At 43.2% G+C, this 21,391-nt stretch overlaps 1 protein-coding gene across 1 annotated transcript in view; it reads left to right on the top strand.

The window, feature by feature from the left end:
• Positions 1 to 21,391, top strand: part of DOCK5 (dedicator of cytokinesis 5) — a 202,846-nt gene that overhangs the window by 73,795 nt on the left and 107,660 nt on the right. The window contains 6 exon segments of the mRNA XM_027597925.2: positions 432 to 472; positions 5,064 to 5,119; positions 6,950 to 7,046; positions 16,935 to 17,083; positions 19,520 to 19,655; positions 21,049 to 21,206. Coding sequence (XP_027453726.1) covers positions 432 to 472; positions 5,064 to 5,119; positions 6,950 to 7,046; positions 16,935 to 17,083; positions 19,520 to 19,655; positions 21,049 to 21,206 — 637 coding nt within the window.

Here is a 21,391-nt window from a genome sequence, read left to right as displayed (position 1 = left end):
ATTATTTTAAAAGTATTTATTTTAGTAGTATAGGGTGACTTGTAGAATGTATATATATGGATGAAAGACCCTCTTCATTCATGCAAAAACGCTTACTGAATGTCTAAGGTATTAAGGTATTAAGAGGTTGAGCTGCCTTCTGTCTTGTTTTTTTGTTCTGTCTTTCTCCAAAGGAGCAGAGATGAGGCGTTGTTCTATGTGAATTTTAAATCTTTTACCTCTGAAGAGAATAAAGCTCTAGTACAGATCTAGATTTTGATTGTGTAAATTTTGATTGTGTAATCAACCAAAGCTTTCATATTCTAATTAGTCTGCTAATTGCCTTTTGGATGCCATCCCAATATTCCAATAGAATATGAGGATGCATATTGCTCATATCTTTATATTATCTCAGATAACATAAAAGATTGTGTTTTCTTATTCCCCGGCAGGTTGGTACAGAGGATATACCCTCCAAAATAAATCTAAAAAGGTATGGTTTATCTTTTACTTTTTACATTTGAATCTGTCTGCTAGTTTTGTGTTATGCTACCTAATCGCATTTTCTGCTCCTTGCTGTCTCTAGACCTAGTTTGTGTTCTCTGGGATGGCTGTTCTTTAGATCTGAAAACAAATTCTCTGACCTCAATGTATAAGTAAAATAGCACAAGTCCCATGGACGATATTTCCCACCAGCCAACTTAAGGAGAAAGGCCAGAGGTGAATTCACACACCAGGTAGGGCCCTTGCAGGCCTGTTGCTGCTCCCTGTCCCTCCAGCTCAGCAGGGTGGTGACACAGTGACATTGTTATTGTTGGCTGTCTCCTTCAGGGGGGACCCGTGCTTCTTCTTTGTCCTTTCGCTCTGGTGCTAACATCCCAGAACTAAAGCATCTCCCCATTTCTACTTGAGTCCATTCTTTATTATAAAATAGATAAGCTACAGTAGTAGTTTTGAAACTGTGAACCTCACAGCCAACCCCAGTAATACATCATGAGATCAACATTGTGGCTTATTAACCAGCATCTTCCAAAAACCAAAATTCTGAAAAGTAGAAAAGAAAACGGAATGCCGTGATAAATACTGTCTCATGAAACTTTTGTGTGAGGTACATATTTTTTAATGTATTTTAAATTATATTTTATGTATATAGTTAAGGACTGGGTTGTCATGAAAATGTATCTATCTCATCATGGGTGGAGAGTTTGAAAAATACTGACCCTAGCAGGTTCCTGTACCCAGTGCCAAAACTACTCATCATCAAGCTAAAGAAAATCTATTAGTTATGTTAATACCCCCTCAGTTAGTTTTAGGTCAGGTCAGGGCTTTTCCTTTGACGCTGCACTCTGGGGCAGCAATGCGGGTCAGCACTTTGTTTTGAAAGAGCAAGGATGATAGGACCTGGTAGGACCATTGTATTTCACAGTTAGTTCACATGCAAAATAGCTAATTAGGAGAGGGGTAAGAGAAACATTTTAGAATTTATCAAGAAGTGAGTGAAAAAAGAAAAAACCCACAGTTCTTATTTTTCAAGCATGGCATGTGATACAAGTAATCTGAGCACACAACTCTTGAAATTGCTCAGGGCCCAGAGAAACCCCTTTCTACAAGGTTGTAATCATGAGAAACCAGTGCTATTTGGATCAAGCTTTCTATATATTTGGCTCTGAAGTCACTATTTGCACATTTACGTGTCCACACACACCATTTGTTAACGTTGACAATTTAATACTCCTCCAAAATAAAGGGGTGTTTGCTTGTCAGGTGAGGATCACCTCCCACAATTTTGGTCTTTTTATCCCTCCCCAAATCCTGATGCTGAATTTTTCTGCCCACAGTTCAATTCCTCTGTTTTCCCACCTGTTTTCATTTCCAACTTAATTACTTTGATTTAATCTCTTGCTAACTTTAATTTCTCCAGGCCTTCAAATAGGGACCGATGACGGGGACATTCTGGCATGAATGAGAGCATAGTAAGACAAAAGCCTTTCTTTCTTTTAGGATCCTTGTATGTGGTTTATAGATACTCCCGCTTCTTGATTTGGGTTTAGCCCTATCTTTGTTTATTTTATTCATAATTATAGAAATGATACTTATTTTGAAGTGTGATTGGAATTAACCATTTTGAAGTTCTGAATTTATTAAAGAGCAGGAAGACTTATGCCACTTCTCAGTCTGCTCAAAAAACATGTCAACTTAAGAAAAATGAACAAAACCCCATTCTCAGATAAGATCACACGAACTTAACAAACACAATTCTTGATTTTTAACTGGTGATTGTGAATCATGTTGGAACAAGGTCCCCCGCCACACTTTTTCCTTTCAGAGAGCTACAGTATGTAAGGATCCTTTTTGTACGTAGAAGGCCTCGGTTTGTAAGGCATCCTGTGATCTCCTAATAGATCTATCCAGCTTATAGCCTTGTTGTTGGCTTTGAAAAGGAAGTAGCATGCTCCACTAGGGTCTAAATGACAGGTTCTGGGTGTGTTTTTAATTTTGTTTTCGTTTGTTTTCATTTTCTTAAAAACCCTTATTTAAACTTTAAATCTCACCCATAAGAAGAATTATTTCAGGAAGAACTTCTTTTAGTTCTTGATAATTCAACTTTGTAATTCAATGAAATGATAGTACAAACAGGGATGGTGCATTTAGTTGTTGATTTTTAAGTTGAAATACCTTCCTGGTGGAGAGCTCCAGGAAACATCAAGGGAATTCAAATTCAGTCATCATGAATTATGTTCAGCTTTGACACCCTTTCATTAAGAGATCCAGCCTATTTGAAATCCTCTCCTAATGCCGTTACCCTGCGTTTGCCGGTCTTTAGGGGAGGAGCTATTTGAAAGGCCTATTATTTTAATGGAAATTTTTGGTGTCATTTATCAGCCGACCTAGTCATTTAGAGTGGTGATAAAATGAGCTAGTGGTTTTGCGAATTGAAGAAGCCAGGAGCTTTGCAGAAATTGATTATTGATCTTGGCAGGATTGTGGAAGTGTGGATAAGGGCAATATCTAGAATAATCATTAGTTGATTTTTTTTTTTTCCCTCAAGTGAGTGGGTTGCATTGAGAAAGGAAAATCAAAATTGAGATAAACTATAAATTAGTAATCTATCCCTCAGGTTTATCCTGCCTTTCTGTGTGTCAAATGGCATAGGAAAATTCTACAAGGCTCAGATTTACTAGAGCAATTAAATGGATGTAAGTGGACATATGTTATCATGGAAGGATGGTGCCTACAAATAACAGGGAGGTAATGCCACAAAATAAATATTCTCTTAAAATGAAAGTCATCATGTCTGAACATTCAGTATAAATTATCTGCTTGTAATCTGCTTGGGTGTTACAACATAAGACATTGTTTATGTTTCAGATGCTTCTTATAACTACTGCTTTGAGTGGTTCATCATTTACCAAGTGTCCATTCCCCATTCCTCCCCCACCCCTGGCAACCCCTATTCTACTTTCTGTCTCTATGGATTTGAGTACTCTAGATCCCTCCTACAAGTGGAATCCTAACAGTATTTGTTTTTCTGTGCCTGGATCATTTCACTTAGCATCATGCCCTCTAGGTGAGTTCTGGATGATCAAGTCCGGTTCTCCACCCAGATGGCAGTCAACAAGACATTTACCTCAGCTTAGCAGAAGGAAGAAACACCCAAAGTTCCTTAAACACCCTAAGGACAGATCTGGAGCTTCAGAACACCAGAAATTAGGCTCAACAGGGATTATGAGTACATTGAATTTTTGTTTAATTATTTGATCAGTTTTCCAAAATCACTTTGAATCCTGCCCCTGTAATGAAAGAGGTCGGTGTCACCTTGCCTCTCTGTGTGTTCTGGGTCTTATCAATAACAGATCAGCATAGTACTTTCTTACTTATACACCCCATGCCTACCCCCCCTTTTTTTTTTGGTTCTTCCTGCCTGGCAGGAAAGGATGGTCATTTTGCTTTTGACTCAGGCAGTGGCAGGATCTACCCTGTCATCACCAAGGCTGGGAGCAGCTCAATCTCAGATGTTCTTACTGTTTCCTGTTTTATTGGTGAAGGGCTAAGATGGAGAAAGAAGAGTATTAGATAAATATAGCACACGAAGCCAGACACAAGACTGACCCCAGTGGGAATTAACTAGTTTTCTGTCTCTGAATGGATTAAGGATCACTGGGTACACACACATCTTTGACCCAGTCCCCTAGGTAGGAAGATCTTCCTTTCCCTCCTTTATGGTCAGCCAGCCCCGACAGAGAATGTCTACAGGGTCACACTGACCTCCACAGGTGCAGGGCTAGGAGCAGTCGAACCAGTGGTGCCGTGGTAAATAGGCTCTTCTACCTCTGTTGGTCTGGCATGCAAAGTACCCTAAAACAAAGAACAGCAGTGCCTTTTCCAGATGGCAGTTTCTCTATTTATCGATGAGCGTATCACACAGTTAAACAACAGAAGCCGTTAGCATTTAGGAAAACTCAGATTCATGACTTGCTTTCTATTGGTTCAAGCTGATCTTCACTTCTTCAGTTTCTACCGACCAGTTTCCAGTCTTTCTCTTAGGCCCTTATGGAGCCTTAGTTTTCCCATGGGCAGCGTCTCAACAGTGATGTAGAATCGCCTCTTAAGAGCATAGAATGGAGAGCAATTTGAGACTGGGAAGGGCTAAAAATAACCATATAACTAGTACTAAGTGATTTGGGGCACATTTGGTTTAAGTGAAAGTGCTGGGGAGGGACTGTTTCGGAAAATCAGTATAATTTTATGGGCCACTAAGTACATAGCCTTCCATGTCACTAATTATGCGAAACCCTTTCAGGGCAGCAGCTCCTGGCATTAGGATCTGGAGGGTTTTAGGAGCTGGACATGTTTGTCCACTTCCGAAGCGCTTCTCCCGTGCTCTGTGAACCCCGATCTTAACTTCTGTCTTCCCAGCCACGCTTTCATGGAGGCACCGTCAGTGTGGTCGGGCCTGCAAGCCTGAGCGCACACTCTAGCGATGCTCCCGGTATCCTGCCTCCGCCTCGTTCATTCCCGATGCCAGTTGTGCTCTTTGCCCTGTGGTTTTTATGGCCGTATAACCGATGTTCTTCTCTCTGTAGGGGATTTTCCCTGAAACGTACATCCATTTGAAGGAGGCAACCGTGGAAGACCGAGGGTAAGTTCCAGTCCCGGAAGGACCCCTCAAAAATGGTGAACGTGTCAAGTTATCATTAAAGAGTTTCTCGTGTACATTATTGCTCTCATCTTGTCAGTTGCACTTCTCACGGGCGAGAAAAGTGAATACAAACTTTTTCCTGAGATGAGTCCTTCTTTTGTAATTGCTCCTCTCTGGCACCCTTCCCCGGGATAGTAAAGACAGACAATGAATGAATGGAGGGCCTTCGCCTTCCTCTTGTGCTACCTGCTCACTGAGTGTGCGCACGTACACATAAATGTGGGGCACTCTCGCTGGTAAGATCTCCGAGAGCCCCCAGTGTGGCAACCGTGAGAGAGAGATGAGCAGGCTGCATCCTGCAGTAATCAGCTCTGAAGCTTAGACAAGTCGGTTAGCCTTCTTGCACCTTGGGCTTTGCCCGTACAAATTGGAGGAAAGAAATCTGGCCCTGTGTTGGCCATGAGTTTAATGTGAAATTATGAAAGAATGTGTGTGATCATGCTCTGCAGATCAAATCCATTAAGTTTTGGATATTCTAATTTCTCATCCACCTTACCAGTTGTCCTGAAAAGTACTGCCTCTATGGAGACTGAGGAGGAGTAAGAAACTCAGCCAGAGGCAGGAGAGAGAGAGGCTGCTGGGTTGGTGAGCCCAAGGGCAGGAGAGTGAAGGAGGGAAGGAGAGCCCGGAGCAGGACTGGATTCCCAGGGTTGATAGAGAGGAGAATGGGTCAGAGTCATGCAGACTCAAATCAGCAAAAGAACATTGTCAGTTTTAAGTTCTGCACCTGCATTTTATAGCCGAGAGATGGAGACATGCCCAAGTTCACACAGCTCTTCGGGGGCAGAACCAAGACTGAAAACCAGGTGTCCTTCCCTCCTGGAGAATCTTCTTTCCGGTGGGCCATTCCTGGGCTGCCTCCATTGTCACTAGCTGAAGCCACGTTGGCGGAAAGGCATGGAGGGAGGTGTATCCCCACTAACCAGGGTTGCCGGGTAAGAATGCAGGGTGCCCAGTTAAATTTGAAATCCAGATAACCACAGGTAATTGTTTACAGTAAATAGGTCCCACGTATTTCATGAGTCATACTTCCACTAAGAAATTATTTTAATCTATCTGAAATGCAAACTTAACTGGGCATCTTGTAGTCTTATTTAAGTCTGGCAGTCCTACCTCTCTTTTCCATTTGTTCGCTTGCTCTTACTGTCCTTTTGCTCATCATAAAAATACCAGAGGATTGATGTGAATAAATGTTGGGCCTGCCTTGTTGTGAGTCTCCTTGAGTCATTGAGGCGTATGGTATATACACATTTTCAATGCAGTGAGGCAGTAGATGAGAAGAAAATCGAGCCCCGTTCCGTAAGAGTGCAGAGCCTCGGTCCCCACCAGCAGATCCTGTGTGAGATTCCCAGCCCCACGCCCCTCATGCCTTGCACACTTCTCCACCCACCCTCCCCAACGAAATGGCTGCTTGGCAGAACCAGCGAAAATACTGGATTTGGGCTTCCTTCCCCGGGAGTCACTGAAGCTGGCCTGGCTCAGCGAATTGCTCCTATAGAGATGTGAAATGGGGTGGTCCAGGCTGGGCCAACGCCTTTGTTCCATTGCAGAAGTGGTTTATTTTGAGAGTTGTGTTGGTAAGCCCCTTCATTTCTCACAGGCTTAGGTGTGATGAAGTTTGCTCAACGAATTTCCCCACAGTGGGTACGTTTTATTTCCAGCCGAATCAGCCTCACGCCCATCTTTGTGTTGTGGGGAGTATGACCCCTGTCAAGAAAAATAGTGATGATCAGCTCAGAGTAAAGTGAGCATCTGTCTGGTTCTCTTTAGGCAGCACGAGACCGTGATTCCTGGGGAGCTCCCACTGGTGCAGGAGCTCACGTCGACGCTTCGAGAATGGGCTGTCATCTGGCGCAAACTCTATGTGGTGAGCTTTCCCCCGGGTCTTGAAGTTGGTCTTTTGTTTCTGGGCTCTTGGCCTGTCGGTTCTGCTGCAAGGTGTCAGCAACACATTAGCTCTCTGCATGGAGTAGGGTGCGTGTTAACTGGACCGTACAAGGGCTGATAACCAGCGGATTCTCGTTGTCCTGGAGTAGGGTCATTGATGACATGGGATGGTGGAAGAAACATCGGGACAGGCTCTTAGCCTCGACATGTCTCCCAGTGAATAGGAATTTGTCAGCATTTCACTGCCCAGCCACATGAGGACTCCCAGGAGGGCAGCATTCTTTACTTTCACCAGTGTGTCTTACAGACTCTGCAACTTGAGTGGTACCAAGCGGTGGTCTGAAGAGTCTTTCTTTTCAAGGCCAGCTCAAAGTACCATGTCTTGCAACAATGGTTGGACCTCAGAATGCGAATAAGATACACCAGCTCAGTGGAAAATGACACAGGAACCAGCACGTTCCCTCCATGATAAACCATAATCACAAGTTGCATGTAGGTTTGCAATTAGGAAAAGGTAGATCTGGCCTTTAATATTATCAGAGTGAAAACACCTGGGCAGCTATCTTGCAAGAGGCCAGGAATGTTCCAAGTCCCCTGGCAGCAGCTCTTTCCTTGACACGGGAATGCACAAACACCTTTTTCTCAAGTTCCCTCTTTCCTCGGGGACTTGGAAGTAAGTAATCATCACTAGGTCCTGCGTCTGTAAGCATCTTTCCCGGCTGACCAGGAATTCCCAGGCAGAAGGTATATTTTCTCATTCAATGCGTGAATAAGGGCAGCAAGGGAGTAGACTAGACCCAATAGCCTGGAAGCCATTCTCATTCCTTTATGTGACTTTGTTTATCTAGGTTTTTGTTCAGTCATGTGTTGATTCTTCGTTTGAACGCTCAAAAGCCAATCTTAATAACTTATGGAGAATACCTTCCTCTAGACGCTTAGTACCAAAAACAGTAATCAGAAGCTCATTCTAGCATGACTTCCAAGAGTTAATGTAGGATTTCATTTCCATCCTGGGCTGTTGTTACCCATGATGGATCACAGCAGCAGAAATCACCAACCCCTTTGTTGGAAAAGCACACGATTTTTCTCTGCCTGCCCATCTTTCAAGGCCTAATTCAAGTTCTTTCTTACTCATAATGTAGCTTCTAAACACAGCAATCTATAATGTTTCTTTCTGGACCATAGGAACACTTACTGCTGAGCCCATCTTCTGGCCCTTGGGGCATACTGCCTTGTAATGCAAGTGATCTTTTGATCTCTTTATGTGTAATTGAGGAGAGAGCTACCTGTAAGTTCTTAAATCATGAGGACAGACGTGCTGTTTTAAGCCCTTTGGCCTACATCGATCATCTGGTATGTTTGTTGAAAGCACTCTCTGGTTCTGGTTAATTGATTGGTTAGTGGCAGATGCAACAAGTCTGATAGATGAGGAATGCATATACACACAGAGAACTTCCTTAATGCATTCTCTCTGGAAATTGGTGAGTTGCGGAACATACCTGATTAAAGCGGCTGCCTTCCACTCTGGTCATGATCCCAGGGTACTCCTCGCTCAGGGGGGAGCCTGCTTCTCCCTCTGCTTGTGCTTGCTCTCCCCCGCCCTGCCCCCATGTCAAATAAATAAATAAAATCTTAAAAAAAAAGAAAGGAAGAAATTGTAAACAAAAAATAAAAAAAATAAATAAAGCGGTAATGTTGGAGAGTGGAGAATATGGATGAGGTAGACTTTTCTTCTTGTTAAGACACAACTGTTCTGCTCACTTCATTATTTCTGTCTTCCACATGTTCACAGGTGACTGTTCCCCGTCTACTATGGATAGAAATGAAAAATAAGTCAACTAGGGAAGAGGAAGCCTGATTCGTGAATTTAGGCTTCCAAAATCCCTTAGTAGTTAGGTGTGGGTAAGCGCAGGGTGAAGATTTCCTATGTGGGCATTTCACTATTTAATAGCAGAAATGGGTGGGTAGGAAGGAAGGAAGGAGAGAGAGAGGGATGAAGAGAGGGAGGGAGGACCTCTATCTTCTCTCAGAGAGCAGCACATTTCTCATCTTGATTTTGACAGCTAATCAAATAATCATTGTGTTAATTGTGAATATTTAAGAATGTCTGCTAGCTGCTGTAGACGACTAAAAGGTATTCATTATGGGAATCTGAATCAGTTGGTAGGGCTCAGCAATCTGCTTCTGCTTTTGATACATGCTTATTTATTAAAAAAATAATTCACTTAAAAATGGGTTCGTTATTAATCATGACTTTCTCTGTTGTGTTCCTGTTCCTAAAATACTGACACTTCACTTCAGGCAGAATTTCTGAACTTCTTTCTAAAAAATTTGCATCAAAGTAGCAAACCTCAAAATATTATGCTTCACTGGGTAAAAGGTAAAAGGACCCCAAATCTGTAGTTTTCATCCCCCAACACACGATTTTATCAGTGTTTTTGTTTTCTGATTCTGTAAGTTCTTTCAGTTTGCATAAAGATAAATACCACTTTTACTAATCTACATCAGTACTTGTGTTTCTCTCATGCCTTTCCTTCCTCAGATTATGAGACCAGGTGTTCTGTTTGATATCTTTACTTTTTTTTTTTTTTTTTTTGAGAGGGAGAGAGAGAGCATGCACATGCACACAAGCGGGGAAGGAGAGGGAAGTGCGTGGTAGGGGCAGAGGGACAGGGAGATAGAATCTCAAGCAACTCTGCACTGAGCAGAGCCCCACACAGGGCTTGATCTCACGACCCTGAGATCATGACCTGAGCCAAAATCAAGAGTCAGACGCTTAACTGACTGAGCCACCCAAGCACCCCCTGTTTGATATCTTTCAGGACCCTTGTAGAGGGTCCTGAACCTCTACAGAACCTCTTAGAACCTCCACAGTTCTCTACAACGCATTTCCTAGTTCTCTCCTTTTCAGTCTGTGCTCATGAGAAATGTATGTAGTAGATCCAGAACCTTATGTGAGAGGAAAATGCCATCCACTAACCAGTGTAAGCCCAGCCACGTAGACTCAGGTAATTGTTCTAGTTCTAGACAGGAAGGACATTTGGATAGCTGGGATTTATTTTTAGCAGCCACGGGTTCTGCTGCAAGGTTTAACCTGGTGAAATAACCATAAATATGTTTTAAAGGGGGGTGGAGTTCCTCATGCTGAAGAGGGGAGAACCCACTCCTCCAAAGCAGAAAAAGAAATGATGACAACCCCCATATGCCTTCTTCCCCTCTTTGTTATATTAGTATTATTTTGTCTCATTTAACTCTTGCTTGGTGATGTTGGCTTTATGCTTTTGGGAGGAAGCAGGCTGTAGAAGACAAACACTGGACTAGAAATTTGGAAGCCTCATCCAGGCCCTGCCCTAGCTAGCTCCGTTGTCTGGATTCTACCCCCGTGTGAAAGCGATGTAAACTCTGCCTTGTTGACTCCACGGGGTTGTGCAAGCACGAAGAGAGGTGCAGGCCGACAGAGCATCCAGGACTCTGCACATGGCATTCTTGCTGCTGTCTTAGCTTGAAACAGTAGCCTCTCTGGACGTCCTCCCTCTGGGCAGCCTTGACTTGGCATCCCTCTGACCCAACTCGGAGTCTCTGAAGCTCCCTTGTGTGTGCCCCCTGCCCCCTATCCAAGGCCACTTCCTTTGCCTTGTGTTATCATCTTAGGCGGAGTGGCCTTGAGCGTTCAGTAAGCAGGCTAAGTGTTTCTTACCGCAGATAGCAAGTCTCCTTGGTTTAGGCTCAAGTCCGGGAGGCATGGATCATTCCAGCAAAGAAAGGGGAAGCCTGCCAATGCAGAGTGCAAATTCACAGCAGTTTCTGTCTTTGTCTATACTGCTCTTCCTCAGTTGGAGCCTGTTTAGTGGGTGTGTTTTCAGTGGTTGATCCAGAAAGGGGGAAACATTATGAATGAGGAGGTGGTCGCCTTAGTAAAACGATGAGACTGTGGACACTGGGGTCAGACAGGCGGCAGGTTCTTAAAGTCTGGCTTGCTTCCTTACTTGGTATGTACTTTTATATTCAGAAAAAAATAGCAAACCCAATAATAGTTACTGCAAACAAACAAACTAAAACAGAAAGAACTCAGATCCTGAAGGCAGGGATTTGGGTCCAGGGTATGCCTCTAAGCTGATTCTGCAGCCTGAGACAAATCCTTTGACCCCTAAGTTGTACTTTCACCTAAAACGGTAACTGTATATTATATATGCCCTGCACATTTGCTGTAAGGATTCAGTTGGATAATCTGGATAAAACTTCCAGGACAGTGCCTGGCGCTTTGTCATCAAGTTGTGACGGCCCCTGACTGTCCCTTACAGCACTGCTTCATGTAAGAGCTCACTAATGGTAGGAAGTGTTAGAAGAACTAGATTGCACAGTGGAGTTCTGCCCCAAAGTTGTTTTAGGGTGTGCCCTCCAGCTTGGGGCCGATGGGTGGGCTCCCTCCTGGCTCTGTGTGAATGTAACTGCCGTAGGTCTGTGGTTTATAAGTACTCTGCCCGTTATTCTCTGCTGCCTCTCAGGATCATTTGTCTTCCCCAGCCTGGGAAAGTAGATCCAGTGAGCTGAACTCTGGCCTTCTTTCCTTTCTAGCAGCACATCTCCCTTGTTCCACGTGAGTTCCGCCAGCTGGAGGGGCGGATGCCTCTGCATTGATTTAGACATGATTGGCCCGATGTAATATCCATATTTCCCTTCTCACTAACAACCCAGCTACACTTTTTGAATATGCACGAATCCACATCCCACATTATATTTTCTCAACCAACTATCAGGACTTGAAAACTGAAGAGTTAGAGTGTATTTGTGGGGACAGAAGGAGGAACATTTCTGAAAGATGGACTGTCCTGGAAATTCTGAGGTATTTGGTGATGTTAAACATACTCTATAACTTCTCACCCTGAGATTTAACTCAATGCTCTTCCCCACCTTCCAATTGGAGAAATGGTTCAGTGAGTTTTGGCCAGCCAGGCTGTGTTCATATAATTTTGGGAGACTAAATCTAATCCTTTTTCCTTACAGAAAAGAGATACGAGATAAGCCTGGTGTGGAAGGTGGTTAATATGTATTGCTGAATCAAGTGAACATAATTGCTAAAATGTAGTTCGTAGAATGGACTGATCTCCTCATTTATTTATTTTTTAAAAATGATGTATTTATGGGGCGCTCAGTTGTTAATCGTCTGCCTTCAGCTCAGGTCACAATGCTGGGGTCCTGGGATCGAGCCCCACATCAGGCTCCCTGCTCAGTGGGAAGCCTGCTTCTCCCTCTTCCACTCCCCCTGCTTGTGTTCCTTCTCTCACTTTGTCTCTCTCTGTCAAATAAATAAATAAAATCTTAAAAAAAAGAGATGTATTTATTAGAGAGCACATGCATGTGAGTAGGGGAGGGGCGTAGGGAGAAACAGAATCCCAAGCAGGCTCCGTGTTGAGCAGGGAGCCCCATGCAGGGCTCAGTCCCATGACCCTGTGATCATGACCTGAGCTAAAGCCAAGGGTTGGACGCTCAACCGACTGAGCCACCCAGGCTTCCCTGATGTCCTCTCATTTAAAATTCGCCAGTACAATGAAACCTTGAGCTAGTCTGTAGTTGTATAAAAAATCTGGAGGGGAGAAAGTGCCCATAACTGAGGTGCGGGTAGAGAATTTGCCAGACACAGTGGATTGATTGCCTTTCTTCTCATCCTTGCATATCCGCGCAGATTAAAGCTACTCAAGTCTAATCTTTTTTGAAACTGGTGGTTATTACTGGCTGCTGGAGCATATGCTCTGAAGTGTAATTAAGCTGGTCTCATGGTTGGAAACCAGCGTCTGACTGCTTATTACCAGGGATAGAAAATTCCCATAGCAAACTTAGTCTTGTTGTCAGGGCATTCCATCTGTGAGTGGGCAAGGCTTGGGCCTGGCTCTCTCGTGAGAGACAGGATGAGATGGGTGCGCAACCAGGATGGGGCAGGGGGAACACGCTTTGGGTATCTTTCCAGTTTTGTTTTACCCTGTCTTGGTTGCCTGCCTCTCGGGATTTCTTGCGCTACTTCCTGAGGCAAAAATTGTCTTACTGGCATCTTTTCTTCAAAAATGAAGCCTTTGCTAGTCGGGCAAAGCCTCTTTGTGGCGAAGAGAAGAGGCACTCGGATGGAGAGGAGGGGTGTCAAGGGACCATGCAGACTCCCTTTCCCCCAGAGTGCGGGGGCGGTGCAGCGTGAGGACACACAGGAACCAGGATGCCACTTCGGACCCCAGGAGTTAGAGAAGGACAGGAGACTCCCTGCAGAGAGCTCTGCACAGGTGAAATTTGATATGGAGCCTCTGGAGCCTGTGAGCACGTTGGGAGGGACAAGGTCAGAATCAGATACAGTGAATCAGGAAGTTGCTTGCGGGAGTAATTAAGTTTAAGGTCTCAGACCCAGTCCCTTTGTTTTACAGATGGGCGAATCTCAGAGGGAATGATTTGCCCAAAGTCATTTAGCAAGTTAATGAGAGAATGAGAGATAGAGACCAAGTGCCTGTAGTTGGTGTCCAGCCCTTTTGCCTCCTGCATGCAAGAGGAAAGGTTGGTGAACAGAGGAGATGGGGAGGACCAGAGAAAAGTCTTTTGCCTGTCTTCTGCATTCTTTGGGAAAGTGAGGAATAGAATCCGGGTTTCTGACACCCCGGGAGGTGGTGCCATTGTCCCAACGGTCTCTAGAATTTCTACAGTACTCATTGGAGGGCTTCTGTATCCCTCTTTGCCATTGCTGAAGGTAAAGCTGTCTTTTTTTTTTTCCCCTTGTGACTCTGTTTTTATCTCTAGAAATTCTTAGAGAGAGCAAGCACCATTCAGAATGGAAATGTAAAAAGTGAGACCTTTGAGCTCTCCAAGTGGAAAAGAGGGAGAAATTCTAAGCAAGTGCAGGGATGCCTTTACTCTCTGGTGGGAGAATATTTAGATTTCTCTTGTTCATGCAGCTCTAACTGAAATTGAAACCAGAGTAGCATTTTACATTTGAACTGTCAAAATTTGTTTTTGAGTCGCACCTATGTCCCAGGGTTGTGCTGACTGTGGCAGAGACAAAGAGATTATTAAATAAATTCCCTGCCCTCTTAAATTATGTGACAGTGGCTGCTAGTGCAAAAAAGGTTGGGATTAATGGTAACAGAGAAGGTACTCTCAGGCTTGGGCAGTGTAGGATTCAGGAAAGAAGACAGGAAGGGGGGCGTGACAGATGGAGACTCAGGTCCTTGGCTCAGGGTCTTGTGGGTGGGGGGTGCTTGATTTTCTCCTCACCTGTCCTCATGTGCTTCCCTGGAAACCCGTAAAGTATCTGGATCCAGCTATTGCACAGAACATCCCACTTAGAACAATTTTAGAAATGTGGCAATGAAATCCATTTCCTTAAAGTCATTGGCAAAATTGCTTCCTTTGGTGTATTCCAGCTTGTCTATTCAGAATTCACTTGGCACAGTGAATCAGAGAAGAATGGCTGTCTTCATCCTTCTTTTGGGGGGATCTTGGCAAACAAGGCTGATATGAACAGGCAATAATTAAATTCCCTTGGATAGTGTCTAATATAATTGAGACCAAGAACTTGTGAACGTGTGCCACAGACAAAGCCTTGTCTCTCAGAGGAGTCTGAGCTCCCCCCTTTCTTTTACTATAATATAAAGACTAATATCTTCATTAAAGTTAGAAAACACTTTAAAAAAATCTAAGTAAGAGTAGACAGATTGGTTGCAAGAAAGAAAAAAGATCTCCTTTCTGCCTAGCAGCTATGAAAGGCAAAATTTTATGGGCTTAATTTCTCACTCCCTTTTTCAGGTCAAAAGAAAATGGAATGGCAACATTTTGTACAGAATTACATGAAAAAAAAACAAAACAAAAAAACCAAACAGGGTTTTTTACCTTTGCTTATTAACAAAAACAACAACAAAAAAATGGAACTTTTTGAAGTCCCGTTTTTATGCTTTTTGAAGAAAGACTGGCTGATGAGAAAGAGGCAATTCAGAAAATGCTAAGCACATAAAATGTAGGTAGTTACAAAATTTTAAGCAGGTTTCGTGGTCTGTATTTTTCAGATCCAGTAGTGTTAATGGAGAATACAAGGGAGTTCTTCAACTCTCTCCTTTGTGTTCTCACAGAACGTTGACCTTCTTTTCGAGCTTTTATCACACTCGGCTAATCTTTGCTCTCTCCCCCTGTCCCCACTTCTGGGCTGAGGGATCTTGGCTCCACGTTTACTCTTTGTTCAGGAGTATCTTGGATATTTTCAGTATCTTGATTGTACTTGATAATTTGCGCAGGAATCTGCCCCAGGGATTGTTGTAGAAGAAGATCACAAAAGAACATGCTTTACAGCCATCCACAATTTCTTTGGGCGTGTGTGTGTGTGTGTGTGTGGGGGGGGGGTTTGCATTATTTTTATAGCAGATAATATTTCCTATAATTTTAAAGTATATAGTTATATAAATATATCATGACTTTTCACCTGTAAATAAAAAAGAAGTGATCTCGTAGTATTTAAGGGGTGAGTGGAATTGTGTAGGTTTTTATTTTTAAAAAAGCATGTTTCAAAAGTGATACACAAACCGGTTTTTCTTGATGACTTTATCTCAAGTGTTTTCCTTCCCCCATGTACACCCAATCATATTGCCCCCATTTATTTTCCTTCTGGCACTTTTCACAATTTAAAATTATCTTGTGTGTATAAAATGATTAGATATATGTTATTTATGTAAACAATGTATATGTTAGTGATAAGATCTATTACTTATAATAGATCATTATTTATATTTATATAGAGATATAATATATATCTGTACATTAATCATTTAGATAAAACCGAGGTCATAATGGCTTGGACATCAGATATTTGACTCTTGAAAATGATAGAAGTCTGTATAATTAGTTGGTCATAAGTTAGTTTGGTTCAGGTATAGAAGTTCTCAGTGAAGCCCAGAATAATGGTTTAATTATTGTAGGTCCGACGACTTCCAGGATGGTCTAACAGCTTTATGAGGACCTTAAAACAATATTCTCCATTTTATTTTCTATTATCCTTTATCTCTGAAATTACAGTTCTTTCTTCAACCATAATTCACACATGTAGTACATCCGTACCAGCTCCTAGGGATACAAATATGAGCAAGCTCCTCATCCTATCCTGTAGGACCTTAACGTCTAGGAAGAGAGTCACACGGGCGAGGATGGTCTGGGTTCTGAGTGCCGGGATGGGAGGAAATTCCAGGAGCAGTGGGAGGGATAGCAGCCGACAGTTAGGGTTTCGAGCAAAAAACTTCTAAGTTGAGACCAAAGAAGTAAGAATTAGCAGTTGGCGGAGGTTGTAGTATGTGAGGAGGTGTGAAATGGGGGTAAGTTTGGGAAAAGAGGAGAGAAGTGGTTCTAGGGAGAGGAAGTACCATATTGAGAAGGTCTGGAGCACTCAGGAGAAATGGACATAGCTTTTGCATGGAAGGAGTATAGATTTTCGAAGTAGAGATTGGTGTAAAATGCAGCTGGGAATGTGGGCAGGACCCAAGATAGGAAGGGGTTTACAATGTGATTTCCTGTGTCTAGAGGACAGAGGAAATCTCTGGAGGGTTTAAAACAGAGTAGGGCCATGGGTTGAACATGGACAGTTTGATATACTGATGAATCAGGTATAACCATCCATCCTACAATGGCTTCTCTGATTCTAAAGTTGGAATAGAAGATGGAATGGGAGTGGCCTAGAGCAAAGCCATCCCTATTTAAAAAAGAAAAAATCCCTTTGAAGTGCACCGCTTACTATATGGCAAAATTAATTGCTTAAGTAACACCTTAGAAAGTAAGGGTCAAGTCAAAAGATGCCGCCTTCCTCCATCACACCTTTATTTTCTGTTCTTTCCTCCACCTCATTTTCCCATCCTAGAACAACAAGGCCATACTCTTCCACCAGCTGCAGCAGATGACGTACAGCCTGATTGAATGGCGGTCCCAGATCCTGTCTGGAACCCTCCCCAAGGACGAACTGGCAGAGCTCAAGAAAAAGGTCACAGCCAAAATTGATCATGGGAACAGGTAAACCAGGGATGATTTCAGCGAGAACTTGGAAAGAGATGGGCACGTTCATGCTAAGGACGTGGCTCGCCATCAGCTTTTGACCTTAGAGTTGTCAAAGAATGATACTTACTGCTCTCTTTTTGCATTGGGAAACATTTAACTTTGTTGGAAAAATTTGGCAGTCCCTTGCATAAGCCAGACCTTGTGCGGGATTACTGTGTCAAGGAGATGACATGATCAGGGAAGATGGGACTTCGCTGTCAAACAAGACTGGAGGGGACAGCGCATCGGAAGGCACATTTTCTGAGGCCTGCATCGATCTCGGTTTTTATTCCGACAGTGGATTTTAAATCAGCATCAGACTCATTATCTGTCTTTCTCTCCATGTTCCCTAACTGGGACCACGGTGTGTAGGTGTATGGAAACCAAATTTACAAGAAGAGCCTGTTGATTACGTCTCCAGTAACCTCTAAAGAGTTAATCACTTTGTTAATCTTCTGATTAGCTCAGGCAGATACATAGGTTCTAGACATCACTGCCCTTCGGAAAGTGAGAAATCAGCCAATTCATCAGTTAATGGTGGCCTGGGATGCATCCCTCCTGACCAGCTCCTTTTTTAAAAGACTGGGTTGGTTGCTCAGTTTTGTTGATGATCCGTTTGACATTTCCTTTGGTTTTCTAAATACCTTTAAGTTGTGCATATGTGTTTTTTTTCCCCCTTCCGCCTTTGCCTCAGGACTCTTGAATATACTTCTGACACCTGTAAAAATACAGCTCATTATCCTACTCACTTAAATGTTACAGACTCTGACAACTGTATTCGGAAGTAGCTGGAGTGAATATAGCATACAGGATTCAGATTCAACCATTATTCAAAATCTCCTATGTGGAGATTTTGAGAGATCATAAGCGGGGAAGTCGAAATTTGAAGCCCAAACTTATGATTCCATGTTTAATGCTCCCTTCCTACGGTTAAGAATGAACTGTTCCCTCCCTTGTCACTTGTCCATTCATAGGACTATAACCACAGGGGGTTATATTGCTAGTCATGTGCTAGGGCATTTCTTCACAAACAGCTGTGGTGGGCTGAGTCAGGTCCCTCCTTGCACCTGTGCTACCCCTGTATTTTTGAGTCTTGTCACAGTGTGACATGGGCCTAGAGGACTCTGGTCTTCAGCATAGGATGTTAATGTCCCACAGACAGTCAGACACAGCTGCTGTCCTACTCCAGCCTTTAGAAGCAGCTCAAGAAATGAAACTCCTTCATCAGTGTATCAGTGCTCAATGTCTGAGCTGTCAGCAAGACCCATAGCTCCTGCGTCTGGGTGGCCTGTGGGTCTGGCTGCCATGGAAAGGAACCTGCCAGATGTAATCTCCTTGATGAAGATGCTATAAAACAGGGAGGGGAGGGTAATTAGACATTTTTGCTTTTTTCCCAAAGACTTGGCACATTTCACCATTATCCCCCCGCTTTCTCACTGTTTGGACATCCCTGCTCCCAAGTCGCTGGTTCCTGGAATGTACGCTGGGCATTCAGATAGAAGTATCCTGTTTCCACCACAGTCCCCAACGTCTTGGAATGAAGCACATCTTTTTTTCTACTTCTTTGTGCACATTGGGCATAAGAGCCTGGGTTAGGGATTGTGCCCTGCATAGACCATATGGCTCTTCTCCTGTGTAACGCTCAGAGCTACAACTTAACACAGCCAGGCGTGTTCTTGTGCCGGTTGCTGCAATAAGACCTGCCATGTATGGAGAGTGTACTATATACTAGATACTGCGTTACGTGCTTTACATGTTATCTCATTAAATTCTTGCAGCAACCCTGAAGGGTAGGGAATATTTACAGATGAGGAAGTCAGGGCTTTGCAAAATTAAGTAAATTACCTGGAGTCCTCTTGCTAGCATGTATTCAAGCCAAGAGTCAAATCCTGATCTAAGTGATAGCAGAGCCCATGCCATGAGACAGGTTATGAGATTCCACCAGCCAGGACCCACTTCACTGATCACCTTGAAGACAGTCTTGAATTAAGGGCTGTCCTCAACATTGAACTTTCAAGGAAAGCAGGCAGAGCCCCTGGATATTTGGTCTACCATTGTTCTTATGCCAAACAATAGAAGATCAGGGGAAAAGGCATTGGTCAGAGGAATCTGGTCAGAAGGGGTGCCAGTTTTGCCTTTCCTGTGGAGGTTCTGTGGAATAAATTACTTTGCATATCATCTGAGTTTGGTTAACATTACCATAAGTTTTCATAACTTACCATAAGTTATGTGGAAAGGAGGCAGAAATCAAAAAGAGAAGTGAAGGAGCTGTTCTTAACTTGACTGGTCCAGCACCCAACTTTCTAACCATGAAAGGGTTAGAAGAAATTCTCTGGGTTCTTCCCTGGGGACTCATCAGGAAGGGGTATGTTCTTAATGAGGAGAACTCGCTGATCACTCCTTTCTTTCTAGAATGCTTGGGTTAGATCTGGTCGTGAGAGATGACAACGGGAATATTTTGGACCCAGATGAAACCAGCACCATTGCCCTTTTCAAGGCCCATGAAATGGCCTCAAAAAGGATTGAGGAAAAGATCCAGGAAGAAAAGGTACGCTTCCGCCAGTGTGCAGATTTGAGTCCCTGAGATTCCATTTTTGCTTTTGTATTTAATGAGAGAAAGGGAGTCGTTGGCAACCAGAGGTAGAAATGTTTAGAAAATCATTCATTGCCTCATTGAAAAGCAAAACATAACCAAAAAAATGAGGCAGCAGTATACTTTCTGATATGGAAAGATTGCAAAGATATGCATTAACAGAAAAAGAACAAGATTCAGAAGTGTGTACAAAACACTAGTCTTTGTGTTTCAAAAAGGGATATACTTACCTCTGTGTTTGCATATGCATAGGCTAACTCAGAAAAGATAGGCAAGAAATTGATAATTAATCGTTGCCTCTAGGAAGGAGAACTGGGTGGGAGGGAGCCTTTGTACTGTGTAACCTTCTGTATTTGGTATATGTAATACAATTTCCAAATTAAATAAAATAGTATTTAAAAATAAAGCATTTGATAGGTTTTGAAAGTAACAATTAGACATTAAATAAAAATTAGAAAAGTACAAAGAAAGAACAAGAAAGATCCCCCATAGTATGATGGCACAGACTCAGCTGTATTGATATTTTGGTATATAGCCTTCCAATCTTTTTGTTCTAATGAGTAAAGGCTTCTGTTTATTTAGTTTGTAGTTTTGTTTCTTTGGTACAGTTGTGATAATATTTAATTGTGTTCCTGGATCCAATGGCTAACCACACTTGAGAGTGAAGCCTTTCCAGTGGAATCTCTTGTTTGCAGTTATAACTGTTCTCAAAAAAGAGGGATAATGGATCATGGTTTTTGTGCCTCTGAGGTTCATTCAGAAGCCGTTGTGAGAGAGAATAAATTCTTGCAGCTACTAAGCCATGAGTTGTCATCTTTAGACAGCACTTAACTGAATTTGCTGGGCTCAAGGCCCTGAACAAGACAATCTTTTTTTTTTTTTTAGGATTTATTTACTTATTTGAGAAAGTGAGAGAGCGAGAGATAGAGTATGTGCATGGGGGTGGGAGGGGGGAGAGAGAGAGAGAGAGAGAGAGAGAGAATCTCAAGCAGACTCCCCGCTGAGTGGGGAGCCTGACATGGGCCTTGATCTCACAACCCCGAGATCATGACCTGAGCCGAAATCAGGAGTCGGATGCTTAACCAACTGAGCCACCCAGGGGCCCCATGAGCAGGACGGTCTTGATCATCCGAATCATAGTGATTGTATTTTGCTCACTTGATCATCTGGCCACGTACATATACTTCCTTCTCAGTTGGTGCTTCTCCCCTCAAGTGGCAATTATACTTGTCCCCCATTTGCTGGCCTGTGACTTTGCCATTATTCCCCATTTGCTGGCCTGTGACTTTACCATTATACCCCATTTGCTGAAACCAAGAGGCTTTTCTCTCTTTTCCTCTGCATTCAGTCAGTTCTTCAGAACCTGGACTTGCGGGGCCAGTCTGTCTTCAGTGCTGTCCACACCTACGGCCTCTATGTGAACTTCAAGAACTTTGTCTGCAACATTGGGGAAGACGCCGAGTTGTTCATGGCCCTCTATGACCCGGACCAGTCGACCTTCATCAGGTAGTGGAGTCCCAGGCCATCTGCTGTTGACCCTGCAGAAATGCCCAGCCCTCACGTGCCACCCACCTGAGGAGCCCTTTGCTTGGTTTGAGAGTGGGAGCTAGAAAAGAGGGTAGGATCTCTAAGCGGTAGAAAATAAAATCCTTTGACTACTGAGCCTTTCTTTGTGGGAACAGTGCAGTGAC

The sequence above is a fragment of the Zalophus californianus genome, chromosome 2, assembly GCF_009762305.2.
Source record: "Zalophus californianus isolate mZalCal1 chromosome 2, mZalCal1.pri.v2, whole genome shotgun sequence".
In the NCBI taxonomy this organism is placed as follows: Eukaryota; Metazoa; Chordata; class Mammalia; order Carnivora; family Otariidae; genus Zalophus; species Zalophus californianus.
Note: the sequence above shows the minus strand (reverse complement) of the source record. Positions and strands in the feature narration are given on the sequence as shown.